This window comes from Gobius niger (genome assembly GCF_951799975.1).
Source record: "Gobius niger genome assembly, chromosome: 2".
In the NCBI taxonomy this organism is placed as follows: domain Eukaryota; kingdom Metazoa; phylum Chordata; class Actinopteri; order Gobiiformes; family Gobiidae; genus Gobius; species Gobius niger.
Window position 1 is genome coordinate 394,366 of NC_136853.1, and position 19,266 is coordinate 413,631.

At 45.9% G+C, this 19,266-nt stretch overlaps 1 protein-coding gene across 1 annotated transcript in view; it reads left to right on the top strand.

The window, feature by feature from the left end:
• The window catches only part of LOC306959957 (scavenger receptor cysteine-rich type 1 protein M130-like), a gene marked incomplete at both ends in the record, with an annotated part of 32,601 nt that overhangs the window by 10,909 nt on the left and 2,426 nt on the right, over positions 1-19,266 (top strand). Inside the window, 4 exons of the mRNA XM_079552215.1 lie at positions 8,242-8,526; positions 8,608-8,895; positions 15,848-16,120; positions 16,185-16,634. Coding sequence (XP_079408341.1) covers positions 8,242-8,526; positions 8,608-8,895; positions 15,848-16,120; positions 16,185-16,634 — 1,296 coding nt within the window. The remainder of the gene's footprint in view (positions 1-8,241; positions 8,527-8,607; positions 8,896-15,847; positions 16,121-16,184; positions 16,635-19,266) is intronic.

Genomic DNA, 19,266 nt, shown 5'->3' on the forward strand with positions numbered 1-19,266 from the left:
TAGTCGCTAGGGCCTTTGCGCCTTGGCTCCTGTTCTTTATTGTCTTTGCCTTTTCACCTTCACTTGGTTTCAGAGCACTGAGAGATGTTATGGGGTTACATGCGATTTTGGCTTCACGCGAGATGAACCTTGCGAACTGGCTGAAGCTTGGAAAGGTGTGGCTCTCTTCTTGCGCTTCCGTGACCTTTCTGTTCCACCTTGATGTGAGCCAGTCTGGAAGTTTTGCAAGCATTTTTTGATTTTCATTGCAATCATCGAGCACTTGGAGCCCTTTAATCTGTGACATAGCCGTTTCACAGCTACGAAGAAAGTCAGCAAACTCTTGGAGTTCAACACTGCCTTTGGAACATATCTTGGGCCATGCATCGAGTTTGTCTCTAAAGGCTTTGGCTATGATGAAGGGATTGCCATACCTCTCCTCAAGAATCTTCCAAGCTGCATTGTAGGCTGACTCTGTGCCAAGTAGAAAGTGACTTTCTATGGCTTTCCTTGCAGCTCCACTCACATACTTTCGCAGGTAGTATGTTTTTTCTTCTGCAGGTATGTTTTTCCTGTCAATCAGAGTCTGAAAGGAAGTCTTCCAATCACTGTACCGTAGTGGATCGCCACTGAATACCGTAGGCTCTGGAACAGGAAGACGATTTGCACTAAGAGTCTCTGCAAATGCCTTGACCAGGTCGGTTGTGTTTACTTCTTGAGGTCTCACATTTTGTGGTGAGGTGCCCCGTTTGATGGGTGTGTCATCGTATTTGGGCTTGACTTCATTTTCCCTGTCAGAGCTGTGAAGTAGGTCATACATTTCTTGACTTGAACATTCGTCTTGTTCGTAAGCTTGCTGTCGTGCTTTAGCTGCCTTAAGTTTCTTGACTGTTTCTAGTCGCTGCACTTCTCTGCGCTTAGCTTCTAGCTCTCTTTGTTTCTGTGCAATTTCTGCTTCTTGTCTTTCAATTTCTTTAATATGACCTTCTTGTTCTATTAAAACTTGCAATGCAGCTTCATTGGCTGCTACTTCAGCAGCGGCATCTTGCCTTTTAGCATAGTACATACTTGAATGTTTGCTGGAGTGCTTGCTGGAGTGTCTGGAGGAAGCCTTTGAATGAACAGAGAGCTTAGTATGGTGTGACTTAACACTCATCTTGCCTGAGGCTGCTGACTTAAACACAGACTCGGTCTCTTTCCATATTTCTTCTTCATCTCCATGACTTTCCTCTTTGATTGGGCTACAGCATCTTTCAGCAGCCGCAATTACTTTCCTTGTTACTGCCTCGCACGTGTCCATTCTACGTCTTATGTCATTATCAGGAGATTCAATGTGTCTCAACTCATCATATGCAACATTCACATTCCTTGCAGCATTTGTTACCTCAGTGACATGTTCTTGCAGCAGATCTTTGGAGCACTGACCATCTATAGCCCTTTTAGCATCTTTGGTGACATCCTTCCACTTCTCATAGCTCACACTGAAACGATGTGCAGCCTTCCTTACTTGCTCATCGTGCAGTTCTTGGCCCTTCTCCGTCAGCTTACGGACTCTTTGGCTCTTACGTGGCTCTTGTGAGGTTGTGGCAATGTCATCTGCTGTGCCTTCAGCTGCTGGTGGTCGCTCATCTGCACAAAGTTGTTCATCATTGATATCCTCATTGACTTCTGGATTAGCACCAGACTCTGCCATAGTTGGTTTTGGCTTATCTTGTTAGCTTTGAACTTAGGATTTGACGTGGAACTCAAGGTTTAGGTTAAGTTTAGAGAGCAGTACTTGTGGCTAATTAACCAATATGACTTGTATTTATAGCACCATAGCTGTACTTAGTGTTATCTTCTTCTTAAAAATGCAACTTAAAGGTCCAAACTTAAAACCTTGTAGTCGAGCTATAAACAATCATTCTGTGTCTTGAATAAACCAGCATGTTATCTGCTATTACTGAGAATACAGAATAGATGCAATTTCAGGTTACTTCACAAAATAAAATGTAAAACTTCACAAAAATTAAATCAACCTCTGCAGGCGAAATGCGAATAAAGGAAATTACTTCAGTCCTTTCTTAGAAAAATAACAAAAAATATCTTCTTTTATATTGCAGTCTCTTTAAATCATTCTGATTTTTTATGAATTTATCTTAATGAGTCCTTTATTTGAAGCAACATTCATTTTTGGGGAACCTGGCCTTCCCGCAGTTGTGTCCTTTGGCGATGTGCATCAGGCCTGGTAGATGGTGCATGGAGGCGCTGTGGTCTCCCTCATCCCTGGCACGACACCGTCCTTCTCATCTACCCATGCGGAGCAGAAGAGTTCTCACTGTAGCACCCTCAAGGATTTAGCATAGGCACGAGGTAGTTAAAAAACAGGGTTTATTGGCTTGACAACCTTGGCAACCCGTGAGAACTGGGCACAAAAAAGAAAAACAAACAAATATTAAAATAAAATTGACAATACCACAAAATATGTAAAACTTAAGACAAACCTCGTGAGCTGACCTCCACGAGGGGCTAAATGTCCATAAGCTCTTAATTTCTCTTCTAAAAATAACATTAACATTAAGATACGAATTGGGCGATTTAACTAAAATAAACAAGTTAAACAAACCTCCAATATCTTTCTCCTTGTTTCTTTGTTTTCTTCTTATTTATTTACCTTCAAATTCAATTTGGGGAACGAGCTGAAACGTAGCTGCTGCTGTAGCATGGCTTGGCTGAGTGCGCAATCAATTAAGGTCGGGCGGAACCAAAAAATTAAATAATTGTTCCGTCTACCTTGCCACTAGAGGGCGTAGCAGTGAAAGATATGGACAAAATAACACTTAATGTGAGAGACAGTTACAGTTATAAAGGTTTGTATCCGTCTTCAGGAGTTGTCCAATTAGAAAAATCTTTTTTTAAACCCACTGATGAAGAAGTAAACTATATATTTGTTGTTCCATATAAAGGGGCAAAGTCACTCTAGAGCATAGTCCTCAAAGTAAATAAACTAAAGTAAGTCACGGCGGAAACAACAAAGTCAAACGTACAAATGAAAACTAATTTGTAAGTTTGACTTTGTTGTTTCCGCGGTGACGCTCTGCACTGACCCACATCAGAGACACTGAAACTCCAGGACACTTTACTGACCTTTTCTACATAAAGGAGAGACTTCCTGCAGAGTATCTCAGACTGTGACCTCATCTTTTACACAGAGTCGGTGCAGCTGGTCGGGGGGCGGAGCCGGTGTTCAGGATCTCTGCAGATCCTGGCCCAGTCCTGGGCCGGGGTCTGTGAGGGGGCCTTGGACCGTCGCGGGGCAGAGGTGCTGTGCAGGGAGCTGGGCTGTGGGGCTCCTCTCCTCCAGGGGGCGCTCTCTCCTCTGGGGCAGACGTTCCACTGTGAGGGCAACGAGTCTAAGCTGATGGACTGTAACCGGACCAGGACCGGCCCAGAGACCTGCCCCACTCTCAGCCTCACCTGCCAAGGTAAAGGGCCGGGGTCTGTAAGGGGCGGGGTCTGTAAGGGGCGGAGCTCACCTGTGTCTTGTGTCCAGAGCCGCTGAGGCTGGTGGGAGGGGCCAGTCGCTGTGAGGGGACGCTGGAGACGGAGGTCAGAGGAGAGTGGAGACCAGTGACGATCTATTACACTTACCACTGGGACCTGGAGGCGGCAGACGCCGTGTGTCGGGGCCTGGACTGTGGCTCTGCTGTTTCTACAGAAGTGAGACAAGAGTCTGAAGAGATTAAAGTGTGGGTCGTCGATCCTGTCTGTGTGAAGAAGCACGCTGTGGTGAGACACTGTATCATCGATGGTAGCTCAAGTGTTCGCAGCCTCCGCCTGGTGTGTTCAGGTACTGCACATTTAAATCCTGAATCTCTTCTTCTCCAGAGCTGCTCAGAAGCTCTGCTCAGTGTTGTGGTATTGCAGGGTTGAAAATGTAGAATAAGCAGGCGTCACACGAGGTTCAGCTTCAGTTCTTTCTTTACTTTCCTCACTGCACCTTATTTCACAGCATTACATTACAGAGGTAGCTCCCTCTTGTGGTCTTTACATGCAATAGCACAACATAACATTTTCCCTTTCTCTGAAGCAAATACTTATATGTAAAGAAGTATGAAAAGTAACTATTGCATATGAACCAGCAGTTTTGTGAACTACATTAGCCATGCCAGCTATGCATCTTATGATGAATTTGTAATAATTGAATACGTCATATTTTCACCATTAACTTGTAATCTCACTGTTGAACATGTTTTCTTGTACTGTCTTTAGCAGAACAAAGTTTCTTTATACTGGTCTTAAAGAACAATAGTACCGTCTGAACAGAAATGCTTTACCTTCAGTTTACTCTTATCTTACAAAACCATCTTGGTGTTTTTCTCGGTCTGTGACTTCGTCTGGTGACAGGTTCATTAAGTTCATTAGGATTTTCAATTAGGGAAAGACTATCAAGTACAGTGTCAGTGGTTTGTTCTGTACCAGTTAAGGCTTGTTTTGAGAAGTGTGCATGTTTTCAAGCATTTCACTTTCGTCCGTCACTTAGTACGTAGGTGTTTTGTCCAACTTTCCTCACAATAGTCAGTGAGTCAGTGAACTTTGAAGATCCTTTGGGAACATGCTCAGGTCTGCGAACACGCTCACTACACTTGTCTGTGCATTCCTTCATTTTCGTTTGCTTTTGTTTCACAGTTTTTATTTGGGTGTGTGTTTTGCTTTTCTGTGTCACTGGAAGAGTATTTAGCTTGGTTAAGTAATCTTTCCACAGCACCATTTGCTTTGGTACGTCACCAGTACACACTAGACCTCAAGTGCTGTATCTCTCGTTCACTCAGAAAGTTAGCGGATGGATGTGAAGTGGCAACCATTATCTGACACAAGGTAGGTAGGGTCACCTTCTCTACTGAACACAGGACAACATCTGTAGCTGCAAATGCAACCTCAGGCCACTTGCTGTCGTAGTCTGTGAGCATAATAGCAAAACGGCAGTCCCTTGTAGCATTCTCAAAAGGACCTGTAATGTCTATTGCAACTTTTCCCCATGGTTTGCTTGGCAACTCAACTGGTGTAAGTGGAGCAGGAGCGGTCATGGCAACCTTATCACTGAACTTGCAGTTAACACAGGGAGCAATGGTAGAGTGTACAAGTTTGTCCAGTTGTGGAAACCAACACATTTCACGTAGTCTCCGTTTGGTGCGGACTATGCCCTGGTGTCCCACATGTGCTGAACCAACGACTCTGGCACGCAGTGAAATGGGAACAACCAAACGATCAGTCCCTCTCATTATCAGTGAATCATGAACTGGAAGTATATAGCAAGGTTTTCAGGCAGACCTTTTTTGCATTTGGGCCAACCGTTTTCTATCTGGTGGCTCTTTAAAAACAGCAGCAATCATGTCAGGTTCTTCTGTGGCCTCATTTGTAACAGTCAGGGGTAGCCTGGAGAGACAATCAGCAGCTACATTTAAGTAACCTGGGCGATGAGTGAAGTCATATGTGAAGCAGAGCAGTCGGGCTGACCACCTGGCCATTCACAGTCCAGCATGGCCAGAGCCTTTGGAGGTGAGCAGGGTTGTCAGCGCTTGGTGATCTGTGCGTAGGGTAAGACATAAGTTCTACACCTTTCCACAGCCCACACACAGGCAAGTGCCTCACGCTCGACTGTAGAGTACCTGCGTTCGGCAGGAGAGTGTTCTGGATGCAAAAGCGACAACTCTCTCATTTTGGTCTGAATGCATTTGTGTCAAGTCCATAATCAGACGCATCGGTAGTAACGTAGGTTGAAAACTCAGGGTCATGCAGAGCTAAGGCAGGACCATCCACTATCAGTCTTTTAAGAGCAGTAAAACTAGATTCTGCGTCCACAGTCCATTTAAACTTCAGATCAGTGGAGTCTCAGAGCACTGCACGTAGTGGCTCAACAGCTGTAAGATCCTTAATAAACTTGCTGTACCAGGATGCAAGACCAAGGAAACATCTCAGAGAAGATGCATCATGTGGAGCTGGAGCATTGGTCACAGCGGTGACTCTGACCTGGTCAGGGTGAAGTTCATCTTTTGAAAGGGTGTGCCCCAGGTCGTTGAGAGAAGATTGGTTGAAATTGCACTTGTGCATGTTTAGTTTGAGTCCAGCACTGGTCAGGGCTTTAAGCGCTCTCCACAGGTTGTCATCATGTTCCTTTTGTGTAGCACCATAGCAGATGATGTCATCCAGGTATGCTTGTACACCTGGACAACCTGAAAGGATGATTGACATCATTTTCTGAAAGGCCGATGGGGCTGAAGCTAAGCCGAAAGCAACCCTGCAGAAACTAAAAAGTCCATCATGAGTGATAAATGCAGTAACATGACGACTCTCAGGAAGCAGCAGCATTTGGGGGTCGGCAGAAGCAAGGGCGATGGTGGAGGAAACAGTAGCCGCTTGTAGATTTGAGAACAGTTCATTCATGCGCAGTAATGGGTAGCAATCGGCAACAATAGTTTTATTTGGCACGGTGGCACAGCGGTTAGTGCTTCACAGCTAGAAGGTCCGGGTTCGATTCCCACCAAGGACGGGGCCTTTCTGTGTGGAGTTTGCATGTTCTCCCCGTGTCTGCGTAGGTATCCTCCAGGTACTCCGGTTTCTCCTACCACTAAAAACATGTACAATAGGCCAGGAAGAATGAGAGTGTGGATGACAGATGGAAATTAGCGTGAGGCTACAATCTGGTGTGGCTTGTTCAATAACAGGCACTGTCCCTACCAAATAAACCATCCATCCATCCAAATCAACGCACATGCGAGGCCTTCCACCATCTTTCCTTTGTGTCACAACTATGGGAGAGACCCAAGGAGAACACATCAATACATTCAATGACGCCCCTGTGTTGGAGACCTCTGTGCTCCTCTGAAACAGCCTGTCTCACTGAAAATGGGAGTCTCCTCAGCTTTTGTTGCACTGGAACAGCATTTGGCCCAGTAGGTTCACTCTGAATAGTAGTGGTAGGAGGAGTGACAGCAGTAACAACTTTTCATGTTTAATGCCTCAAACAGATCTAAGCCAAGGACAGCTGCACCTGACTTACTCACAGGAGTACCGACAGCAGAATCACCATCATGACAAACAAGCACCCTTTAACAGAAATGTTCTCTTTTGCATAGGTAACAAGAGCAAATGAAGGTTCAGTCAGGACGCATTTTGGAAGGACAGAGTTGCAAATGTTCTCTGGAATTATGGACGCAGATGAGCCTGTATCAACAATCAGGTCTATATCTTTACATTATCCTTTAACAGTCACTTCTAAAGGGCAGAGGATCTTGTCCTGCACAGCATTGTTCATGTAAAGAACTGTGGGCTCATGAATCACAACTTCATGTACCTCCTTTTGGTGTGAACGGCATACTTGTGAAACATAGCCCACCTTACCACACTTGTCGCATGTCCCTTGCAGGGCAGAAGGTTTGTTAGCAAGATGACTTGTAGATCCACAACCAAAGCAGGTACAGCGGTCACCAGGCCGTGGCAGAAGAAGGATCTAGTGGTTTCTTCTTGTCGCAGTGATGACTTCACTTTGGATACTTTTGTATGGCTCTCATGGAGCAGAAGCAGCAGTAGCATTAGCATCTGAGATAATGGTAGCATCTCTCAATCCACTTTCAATTTGCAACGCTATAGTCGTGGCTTTTGCAAGTGTTAGGTCCGGTTCAAAAGCATCTGTCTCTTATACGAGGAGGAGCAACACGCTTGATGAGCTTGAACTTGTGTCGTTCGGCAATGACGTTCACCTCGGGAACAAAATGTTCTCTAAGTGCAGCAGTGGCAGTAGCAAATGTGTCTCCGGTATTTAGCAGAGTGTAGGAAAGTCTTTGACCTCAGTACCCAGAGCATGGAGAAGAAGCGTGTGCTTTCCTGCATCTGGCCAGGCGTCTCAACATGTAGTTTTACAACATTTCCAACCATGTTGGAAGCGGTAACACTGGTTCCCCTGGGCAGGGCATGAATGGAGCAGGTAAAGCTCCTTATCTTCTTTAATAATCTGTTGTATTGTATTTTATTAATAATGTCTAACATTTGAACCCTTTCCTTTAAACTCACTGTGGCAAAGTCACTATGGAGCATGGTCCAAAAACTCCAGAAACTAAAGTCATAGTTTTTATTTGTACGTTTGACTTTGCAGAGCGTCGCCACGGAAACAACACTGACCCACATCAGAGACACTGAAACTCCAGGACACTTTACTGACCTTTTCTACATAAAGGAGAGACTTCCTGCAGAGTATCTCAGACTGTGACCTCATCTTTTACACAGAGTCGGTGCGGCTGGTCGGGGGGCGGAGCCTGTGTTCAGGATCTCTGCAGATCCAGGACCAGTCCTTGGGCCAGTCCTGGGTCAACGTCTGTGAGGGGGCCTTGGACCGTCGCGGGGCACAGGTGCTGTGCAGGGAGCTGGGCTGTGGGGCTCCTCTCCTCCAGGGGGCGCTCTCTCCTCTGAAGCAAAAGTTCTACTGTGAGGGCCACGAGTCTAAGCTGATGGACTGTCCCCGGATCAGGACCGGCCCAAAGACCTGCCCCACTCTCAGCCTCACCTGCAAAGGTAAAGGGGCGGGGCATGTAAGGGGCGGGGCCACGGGCGGGGCATGTAAGGGGGCGGGGCTCACCTGTGTCTTGTGTCCAGAGCCGCTGAGGCTGTTGGGAGGGGCCAGTCGCTGTGAGGGGACGGTGCAGGCGAAGCTCGGAGGAGAGTGGAGACGAGTGGTGACCTCTGACTCCTGGGACCTGGAGGCGGCGGACGTGGTGTGTCGGGGCCTGGACTGTGGCTCTGCTGTTTCTGCAGAAGAGACATTAATGTGGAATGACGTGTGGCGCGTCTTCACTGACTGTTTGAAGAAGAAGGCTGGTGTCAGAGACTGTGTCGTCCATGGTGACACAGGTGTTTCCCGCCGCCTCCGCCTGGTGTGTTCAGGTACTGCACATTTAAATCCTGCTGCTCAGTGTCGGTTCATTGAATGTGGTGGTGCCCCCTAGAGGAGGACACAGAGCGTGCAGAACTAACACAGATCATCCTCTGCTCCCATTAGCCGAGGCGGGGAGTACTCTCTTACTTTTACTCAAGGACTTTTATCTAATTGTTTCCACTAACTGTACGTAGAGTATCACACTGTACTTTTACTTCTTCAGAAGTTTATTTTGCAGTACACATGCAAAACAAATTTAATCTTACATTTTTTGTATCTAACATTACTTTCCTTTCTTTTATCACGTTCATAATGTCTTCTTGTTTACAAATTTGTTTGTATTGTTCTCTTAGAAAGACACGAGGCATGACAATAAGCTTTTGTTGAAATACCTTACGTGTTTCGACAGACTTCTGTCTTCATCAGAGGCGTCTCTATGTGTGGGAGGCGTCTCTTTGGGATGTGCTTCCCAGGCGTGGCCACACTGACATCAGCAGTAAACCTGTCAGTGTGGCCACGCCTGCCTCAGAGTGGTGGTCAGTGCAGGACTGTGCCCATGTGTGCGCCAGGGTAAAGGGTAAATGGATGAAATTGTATGCAAAACAACTAAAATATAACATACACTGGTGGTCCATCAACAGAGACGAGGCCTTTAGCCTGGCGCACACATGGGACACAGTCCTGCACTGACCACCACTCGGAGGCCACACTGACAGGTTTACTGCTGATGTCAGTGTGGCCACGCCTGCGAAGAACATCCCATAAGAGACGCATCACACACGTAGAGACGCCTCTGATGAAGACGGAAGTCTGTCCGTAGGTAAGTTGTGTTGGTCTGTTTAATGCCAATATTATTGTTTGCATAATCCTGGGGAAATGCCTCCTCCGAAGAAACCTCAGACAGCGGAAGATATCGAAGACATCAAAATGTCACTTGACTCCTGAACAGAGGACATGGCTGCAGTCAGACAGCAGCAGAAAGACATAATCAAACTGGGACAGGAAGTGAAACTTTCCAATGAAGAAAAGGACAAAAAAATTGACGCTTCTAGTCAAAGGGAATAGAGCTTGACTGCAATAACATTGAAGCGTGCCATCCTCTGCCCGGGAAAAACGCCACTGACAAACCGGCGTCATTCTGAGGTTCGTAAATAGAAAACATCAGAACGAGCCACTCAGGCAAGGACGAAAACTGAAAGGTACAAATGTTTACATCAACGAGCACCTGACGAAACGCAACGCTGACATTGCCAGAAAAGCTCGCCTTCTAAGAAAGCAAAAGAAAATCCAGAATACGCGGACGTAAAATTGTAAAATCTTCATTAAACTAAATGGTGCACCAGAGGACGCAAAGGTACTGGCTATCCGGAGCAGTGAGGAGCTGGACAAATACCAATGATGGCCACTACGATGGACAATATGAATGGACATGAAGACGGAAGGAACTACTAAACTCACACAATGGCATGTACCAACCTAAAACACTCAGCTACATCTGATAACTATGCACATCTAGTGCATTTCTTATCAAAGCGATTATAATTTTAAATCATTTGAATACAGCGAGTACAAGGATTATAACTGTCAACAGGATATAGATCCGGATAATAACTTTTACAGCGAAGAGGATCCTACATGTCTGTATATCACCAAGGAACAATATAATGAGGACATTGATCATCATGGCAAGTTATCTATCATACATATACATAGCAGAAGCCTGTATGCTAATTTCAATACCATAAAAGAATATTTGGACCAGTTTACCCAGCATTTCGACACAATCGGAAACATGGATTAATGCGGACAGAGGGGCGGCCTTTGGGTTGGAAGGATATGACCTGCAGTACATCAGCAGAAAAAATAAGTCTGGAAGAGGAGTGGCAATGTTTATAGACAATTGCTTACGATTTAAGGTCATTGACAACATGACATGTGCTATGGACAATATACTTGAATGTCTGACAATAGAAATATGTCAAGATAATAAACAAAATGCATTAATAAGTGTTGTTTACAGAGCACCAGGCTCTGACATACTGCAGTTCAATGAATGGGTTGGGGAAACATTTTCCAAAGTCAGAAACAAAGCCATATTCATTTGTGGCGACTTTAATATTGACTTGCTGAATCCCAATGGGCATACATTAACTGATGACTTTATTAATACAATGTTTAGTTTAAGCCTCTATCCTTTAAAGGAATAGGCCACCGTTTTTACATACTAAGATATGTTCTTACCTCACTTTAGACGTGTTAATATATCCCCGTCTGGTCTTTGTCCGTGCGCTCTGCCAGGCAAACGGAGCACATACGCAGCCTCTCCCACATGTCCTATAGCTCCAAAAAAGCTCACGATAGAAGCTACCAAGCTCTTCCACGTGTTCCCTATTTAAATAAAGTTACGTGAAGTGTTTTCATGCAAAGTATATTTACCCAGAAATGTAGCATGTCGATTTTATAAGCAGATAAAAAGGGGGACTATATTGTGAGGCGTAATGATACGAGGAGCACAGCGTCCGCGTAGTAACTCCTAAAGACTTCCCCCGCTCACTTCCGTCAATAACCTTTAGGAGTTACTGCACGGACGTTTTACTCCTCGTATCATTACGCCTCACAATATAGTCCCCCTTTTTATTTGCTTATAAAATTGACATGCTACATTTCTGTGTAAATATACTTCGCATGAAAACACTTCACGTAACTTTATTTAAATAGGGAACACGTGGAAGAGCTTGGTAGCTTCTATCGTGAGCTTTTTTGGAGCTATGTGACATGTGGGAGAGGCTGCGTATGTGTGAGCGCACGGACAAAGACCAGACGGGGATATATTAACACGTCTAAAGTGAGGTAAGAACATATCTTAGTATGTAAAAACGGTGGCCTATTCCTTTAATCACCAGACCTAGTAGGATTACTGCACACTGTGCAACGTTGATAGAGAATACATTTTTACAAACAATATTAAAACAACGGCAGTCAGAGCTACTTATATAATAGAAAACAATAGTGGAAGAGTTGAATTCTGATTATTTAAATGTACCCTGTGGTTTACCTCAGGGTTCAGTACTTGTTCATCTTGTATTTTAACGACATGTGCAAAGTTTCTAAACTGATCAAATGTATTTTATTTGCTGACGACACAAGTATTTTCTATTCAGAAAAGAACGTCGACAAGTTATTTGAAACGCAGAAATGTGCAAATTAAAAAAATGGTTTGATCAGAACAAACTCTCACTCAAACTAAGTAAAACTAAATATATTCATTAAAATGAATACTGAAGCAAAAGTCCAAATCAATAGAGATAGAAAGAATTAACGAAATTAAATTCATTGGGATTTAATTGACTGCAATTACATTTTGAATTACAATGTGTCACTCCAGAAATGTACCACAGTTTGCCAATTTAAATCTATGTATAAAACCGTGGTCTTCACAAACTATAGAGCTGGATATTCATTACAATTTAAACAACAATTTAAACAATCAGCAACATTATTGTGGCTGGATTTCTATGGCCGTGATGTGTATGTGGTGGAAAGACATTCATAGTTTGTAAAACAATTGTTGTAAATATTGAGTTGTTGTAAAAGAAGAACGATTTGAGCTTCTTTTGCTCCTGTAAAAATGTCAAGTAGAAAAGGGGGCGGGACTAAATAAGGTCACACTTCAACCCACTCCTTTTTGAACAATTGCTGTATTGGCATCCATTACCTGTATTATCATTGTTTTTAAATTGTTTGTAATAAACTAAACTAAAAAAAAACAAAAGCTTATTGTCATAAGCAATGTAATCATGAAAGATAAGCAGTTCTTTTGACTTAACAACTGTCAGTCTCGAAAAAGTGGAAAGTTTGCTTAATGCTTTACCTGATCATGTGTCTGCTGGTCTGGAAAACATGGAGGGTAAACTGTTGAAACTAGCTGCTAGGTTTGTGTCGCGTCCTCTGTGTCACATATTTAACAGACGCCTGGTGTCCGGAGTTTTTCCCACACAATGGAAAAAGTCTAAGTTAATTCCTATTTCAAAAAACAAAAAAAGATTCATTTAATGGCCCAAATAGCAGGCCCATAAGTATACTACCTGTTCTAGGAAAGATATTGGAGACCATAATATGTGAACAGATCCAAAGATATTTTGTTGATCATAGTTTGCTCACAGAATTCCAGCACAGCTATAAGCCCTGTCATTCCACAGCCACAGCTCTGGTCCATATGACTGATAACTGGTACCAGGAACTAGACACTGGCAGTTTAGTCCGAGCCGTATTCTCAGATGTTAGTGCGGCTTTTGACCTAATTAATCACAATCTTTGAATTGCCAAGTTGCGGGTTATGGATTATCAACAAGATCATTGTTCCTCATAAAAGATTATTTAACTGGCCGATGCCAGCAAGTCTTCTAGAACGGTTCTCTATCCAAAGCTCTGGGATCCACTGTGGCCTGCCCCAGGGCAGTGTCCTGGGCCCCCTCCTTTTCTCAGTTTACACAAATGACTTACCGTATGTATTGGATAAGTCGTCAGTTGTTCTGTACGCTGACGACTCTACTATGTATTATTCCAGTCCTAATGTAATTGAAATATCAAAGGTACTGGAAAAGGAGTTGGGGCCGTTCTTCAATGGGTCAAAAACAACAACATGATTCTGAACGTCTCCAAAACTAGATGTCGCTTATTGGGAGTAAACACAAACTAAATAGTAACACTCAGCTCATACTGAGAACTGAGAGCTCCATGTTGGAACAAGTGCTACAGATGAAACTTCTGGGAGTCACAGTGGATCACCATCGATCATGGCCTCACGTGGATCATGTGATCAGTAAAATGGGTAAAGCTATAGCTGTGGTCAGAAGGTGCTCGTATTACATAACTCCAGCTATTAAAAAACTAGTAGTTCAGTCTTTTGTGTTCTCACATCTGGAATATTGCTCCGTTATATGGTCCGCTGTAAACAAAACTGACAAGGCTTCAGGTGGTTCAGAACAGAGCCGCCCGCCTGGTGATCAGGTGTCCACACTCCACCAGTGTCCAGAAGATTCTACCTTAAACTGGCCGTTGCTCCAAAATAAATTCCATCATAAGTTATTATTATTTCTAAAGAAAATAATTTTGACTGGCAAACCTATGGCACTATTTGAAAACATTAAATATGTGAAGCAGACACACTCTGATTCCACGCGGCGCTCGCGGTGACGACGTGGCGATAAATGGACCTAGAACAAGTCACTGCTAAAAACTGTTGAATATAGATCGTCGCGATCGTGGAATAAGCTGCCTGTGAATTTGAGAGATTCATCCAGTTTACATGTTTTCAAAAACGCACTAAAATCTTTGGTTTGGTTTCAGTAATTATATCTTGTATTACTGTTGTGTCTTGTTTGTTTTAATGCATGTTATTTTATTGTAAATGCTTTTTAATCCTGGACCCCAGGAAGACTATCAACCACTACGGTGGGAGCTAATGGGGCTCCTTACCAATAAACCAATAAACCAATAAACCAATAAACCAATAAACCAATAAACCAATACCTCGTGTCTTTCTAAAAGAACCTTAAAAAACAAACTAATATTACTTTCCTTCAGCTAAAGTGTAGAAACCAAGAATTACACAGTATTTTTTTGTTTTGTCCCATTAACATGAAACGGAAACATGAATCAGACTTTACTCCAACAGTTACTCAAGTATTTCACCAAGTACTTATTTACTTTTACTCGAGTTGCTGTACTTTTAAAATCTACTTTGAGTGAAATCATTAAAGCATCTGACTCTGATTATAGTGAATATTGTGGCTCCTGCCCATTGGTCAGTTTAGTCACATGACCATGAGGTCTGGACTGATCCACATCAGGCTTTGTCTCCACAGTCGTTTCACTCGGATCATTTCTCTGTCATGTTTATGGACATTCATTAATGTCTTGTCTTAATTTGGTTTAATCGGATATTAGTAGATATGGGTGCCGTTAAACGGTTTACTTGGTACCGACCGAAAAGCTCCAGCTGGGGGCGGTATCGAAAAACAAAAACTTTTTTGGAGCCAAGTTTAGGTACATTTTCTCTCCAGACGTCAATAAATGACCCGCAGTGAAATGAGTGTGAGCAGATAATGAGCCGCTCAAATGCAGCTGATTCCTTAAAGTGAAGCAAAGCTCTGACTTACTAAAACCTTTGTAAATATTAGAGACGGCAGAGCCGGGTCTGAGCCAGGACTAAACCAGGACTAAACCAGGACTGAAACTAAACCAGTTGTAAACCCAGGACTGAAACTAAACCAGTTCTAAACGCAGGACTAACCCAGGACTAAACCAGGACTGAAACTAAGCCAGTTCTAAACGCAGGACTAAACCAGGACTGAAACTAAGCCAGTTCTAAACGCAGGACTAAACCAGGACTGAAACTAAGCCAGTTGTAAACCCAGGACTGAAACTAAACCAGTTCTAAACGCAGGACTAACGCAGGACTAAACCAGGACTGAAACTAAGCCAGTTGTAAACGCAGGACTAAACCAGGACTTAAACTAAACCAGTTGTAAACCCCGGACTAAACCAGGACTGAAAAAGAAACTAAAGCTCTTGGACAAAGAGAGGAGCACAACACGGAGACATTTGTACCTTTAGCCCCAGACCAGCAGAGGCTGTTACTTACTCTTCATCGTGACGGGAAAATCGATATTCAGCGGAGACAGGACTGGCCTGAAGTAACTCCAGTGTTCGTCCCTCGGTGGTTTGGACTGTGGTTCTGCTCTGAGTCTGAGGAGGAAAACAGTTTCATTCAGAGAAGCCATTTGAAAGTAATAGTTTTTATTTGTACGTTTGACTTTGTTGTTTCCGCGGTGACGCTCTGCACGCCACTGACCCACATCAGAGACACTGAAACTATAGAAACATTACTGACCTTTTCTACATAAAGGAGAGACTTACTGCAGAGTATCTCAGACTGTGACCTCATCTTTTACACAGAGTCGGTGCGGCTGGTCGGGGGGCGGAGCCTGTGTTCAGGATCTCTGGAGATCCGGGACCAGTCCTGGGCCGGGGTCTGTGAGGGGGCCCTGGGCCGTCGCGGGGCAGAGGTGCTGTGCAGGGAGCTGGGCTGTGGGGCTCCTCTCCTCCAGGGGGCGCTCTCTCCTCTGGGGCAGACGTTCCACTGTGAGGGCAACGAGTCTAAGCTGATGGACTGTCCCCGGACCAGGACCGGCCAAGAGACCTGCCCCACTCTCAACCTCACCTGCAAAGGTAAAGGGGCGGGGCCAGAGGCAGGGTCTGTAAGGGGCGGGGCTCACCTGTGTCTTGTGTGCAGAGCCGCTGAGGCTGGTGGGAGGGGCCAGTCGCTGTGAGGGGATGGTGGAGGCGGAGCTCAGAGGAGAGTGGAGACCAGTGACGGCCATTGACCGATGGACCCTGGAGGCGGCGGACGTGGTGTGTCGAGACCTGGACTGTGGATCAGCTGTTTCTACAGAAAAGACATACAACTTTGAACTGAGGACCGTGTGGGTCGTCCACGGTGACTGTGTGAAGAACGCTGCTCTGAAAGACTGTGCCTCCCATGGTCCCAACAGTTTTTCTGGTCGCCCCCTTGTGGTGTGTTCAGGTACTGCACCTTTAAATCCTGAATCTCTTCTCCTCCAGAGCGGCTCAGAATCTCTGCTCAGTGTCGGTTCATTGAATGTGGTGGTGCCCCCTAGAGGAGGACACAGAGCGTGCAGAACTAACACAGAAAATCCTCTGCTTCCATTGGCCGAGGCGAGAAGTACTCAGTTACTTTTACTCAAGTACTGTTTCCACTAACTGCACGTAGAGTATCACACAGTACTTTTACTTCTACAGTAGTGTAGTACGTAACAGTACACATGAAAAACGAACTTAATCTTTCTTCCTAATCTCTTTATTGCATCGGTTTTATATAGCGCTTTTCTGGACACTCAAAGACGCTTTACATTGCATTATTCATTCACTCCATACTCGGTGGTGGTAAGCTACTATTGTAGCCACAGCTGCCCTGGGGTAGACTGAGAGAAGCGAGGCAACCAGTCTGCGCCATCGGCCCCTCCGACCACCACCAACCACTCACTCACTCACTACATTCGCTTCCTGGTGTTACTAAACGGTCTCCCATCCAAGCACCGACCAGGCCCTTCCCTGCTGAGCTTCCAAGGTCTGACGGGACTGGGCAGAGCAAAGGCGGTATGGCCACAAGTGGACCACAGTGGACCACACTGGACCACACTGGACCACAGTGGACCACAGTGGGCCACAGTGGACCACGGGATCTTCACAGGTTAGAAAACTGGGTGGGACTCTCTGGTACTGCGCTAAACTGGTTCAAGTCCTACCTCAAGAACAGGACGTACTTTGTCGAAATCGGCAACTGTGTCTCAGACAAAATTGCCATGACCTGTGGAGTCCCCCAGGGGTCAATCTTGGAACCCCTCTTATTTAATTCGTACATGCTTCCATTGGGTCAGCTAATAAACAGCAACAACGTGTCGTACCACAACTATGCAGATGACACTCAGATCTACGTGTCACTGATGCTGGTGAACATGGGCTTTTAAACACATGGACAAATGACTTTTTACTTTCAAGCCTAAATGCAGCTGAGTAGATCCTGTAGTACATATCCTTAAACTCTACTTCAGTACAGTACTTAAGTAAAGTTAGTTTGTTACTGACCCCTCTGGTGAGTAGCTAAACATAGTTCTGCATGAGTGATCGGCGTGTGTGTGTGTGTGAAGAGGAGAGAAAACTGGCATGAGCCACAATCAGCACCAGGATCAGTTTGTTCTTCCTGGTTTATCTCAGTTCGTCTCGGTTCATCTCAGTTCATCTCGCTTCGTCTCGGTTCGTCTCGGTTCGTCTCGGTTCGTCTCGGTTCGTCTCGGTTCGTCTCGGTTCGTCTCGGTTCGTCTCGCTTCGTCTCGGTTCGTCTCGGTTCGTCTCGGTTCGTCTCGGTTCGTCTCGGTTCGTCTCGGTTCGTCTCGGTTCGTCTCGCTTCGTCTCGCTTCGTCTCGGGTCGTCTCGCTTCGTCTCGGGTCGTCTCGCTTCGTCTCGCTTCGTCTCGGTTCGTCTCGGTTCGTCTCGGTTCTTCTCGGTTCTTCTCGGTTCGTCTCGGTTCGTCTCGGTTCGTCTCGGTTCGTCTCGGTTCGTCTCGGTTCGTCTCGCTTCGTCTCGCTTCGTCTCGCTTCGTCTCGGGTCGTCTCGGTTCGTCTCGGTTCGTCTCGCTTCGTCTCGCTCCGTCTCGCTTCGTCTTGGTTCGTCTCGCTCCGTCTCGCTTCGTCTCGGTTCGTCTCGGTTCGTCTCGCTTCGTCTCGCTTCGTCTCGGTTCGTCTCGGGTCGTCTCGCTTCGTCTCGCTTCGTCTCGGTTCGTCTCGGTTCGTCTCGCTTCGTCTCGGTTCGTCTCGGTTCGTCTCGGTTCGTCTCGGTTCGTCTCGGTTCGTCTCGCGTCGTCTCGGTTCGTCTCGGTTCGTCTCGGTTCGTCTCGGTTCGTCTCGCTTCGTCTCGCTTCGTCTCGCTTCGTCTCGCTTCGTCTCGGTTCGTCTCGCTTCGTCTCGCTTCGTCTCGCTTCGTCTCGTTTCGTCTCGGTTCGTCTCGCGTCGTCTCGGTTCGTCTCGGTTCGTCTCGGTTCGTCTCGGTTCGTCTCGGTTCGTCTCGGGTCGTCTCGCTTCGTCTCGGTTCGTCTCGGTTCGTCTCGGATCGTCTCGGTTCGTCTCGGTTCGTCTCGCTTCGTCTCGGTTCGTCTCGGTTCGTCTCGGTTCGTCTCGGTTCGTCTCGCTCCGTCTCGCTTCGTCTCGGTTCGTCTCGCTTCTTCTCGGTTCGTCTCGGTTCGTCTCGCTTCGTCTCGGTTCGTCTCGGTTCGTCTCGGTTCGTCTCGGTTCGTCTCGGGTCGTCTCGCTTCGGCTCGGTTCGTCTCGCTTCGTCTCGGTTCGTCTCGGTTCTTCTCGGTTCGTCTCGGGTCGTCTCGGTTCGTCTCGGTTCGTCTCGCTTCGTCTCGCTTCGTCTCGCTTCGTCTCGCTTCGTCTCGCTTCGTCTCGCTTCGTCTCGCTTCGTCTCGCTTCGTCTCGCTTCGTCTCGGTTCGTCCCGGTTCATCTCGCTACGTCTCGCTTCGTCTTGGTTCGTCTCGCTCCGTCTCGCTTCGTCTCGCTTCGTCTCGCTTCGTCTCGCTTCGTCTCGCTTCGTCTCGCTTCGTCTCGGTTCATCTCGCTCCGTCTCGCTTCGTCTTGGTTCGTCTCGCTCCGTCTCGCGTCGTCTCGGTTCGTCTCGGTTCGTCTCGGTTCGTCTCGGTTCGTCTCGGGTCGTCTCGCTTCGTCTCGCTTCGTCTCGGATCGTCTCGGTTCGTCTCGCTCCGTCTCGCTTCGTCTCGGTTCGTCTCGGTTCGTCTCGG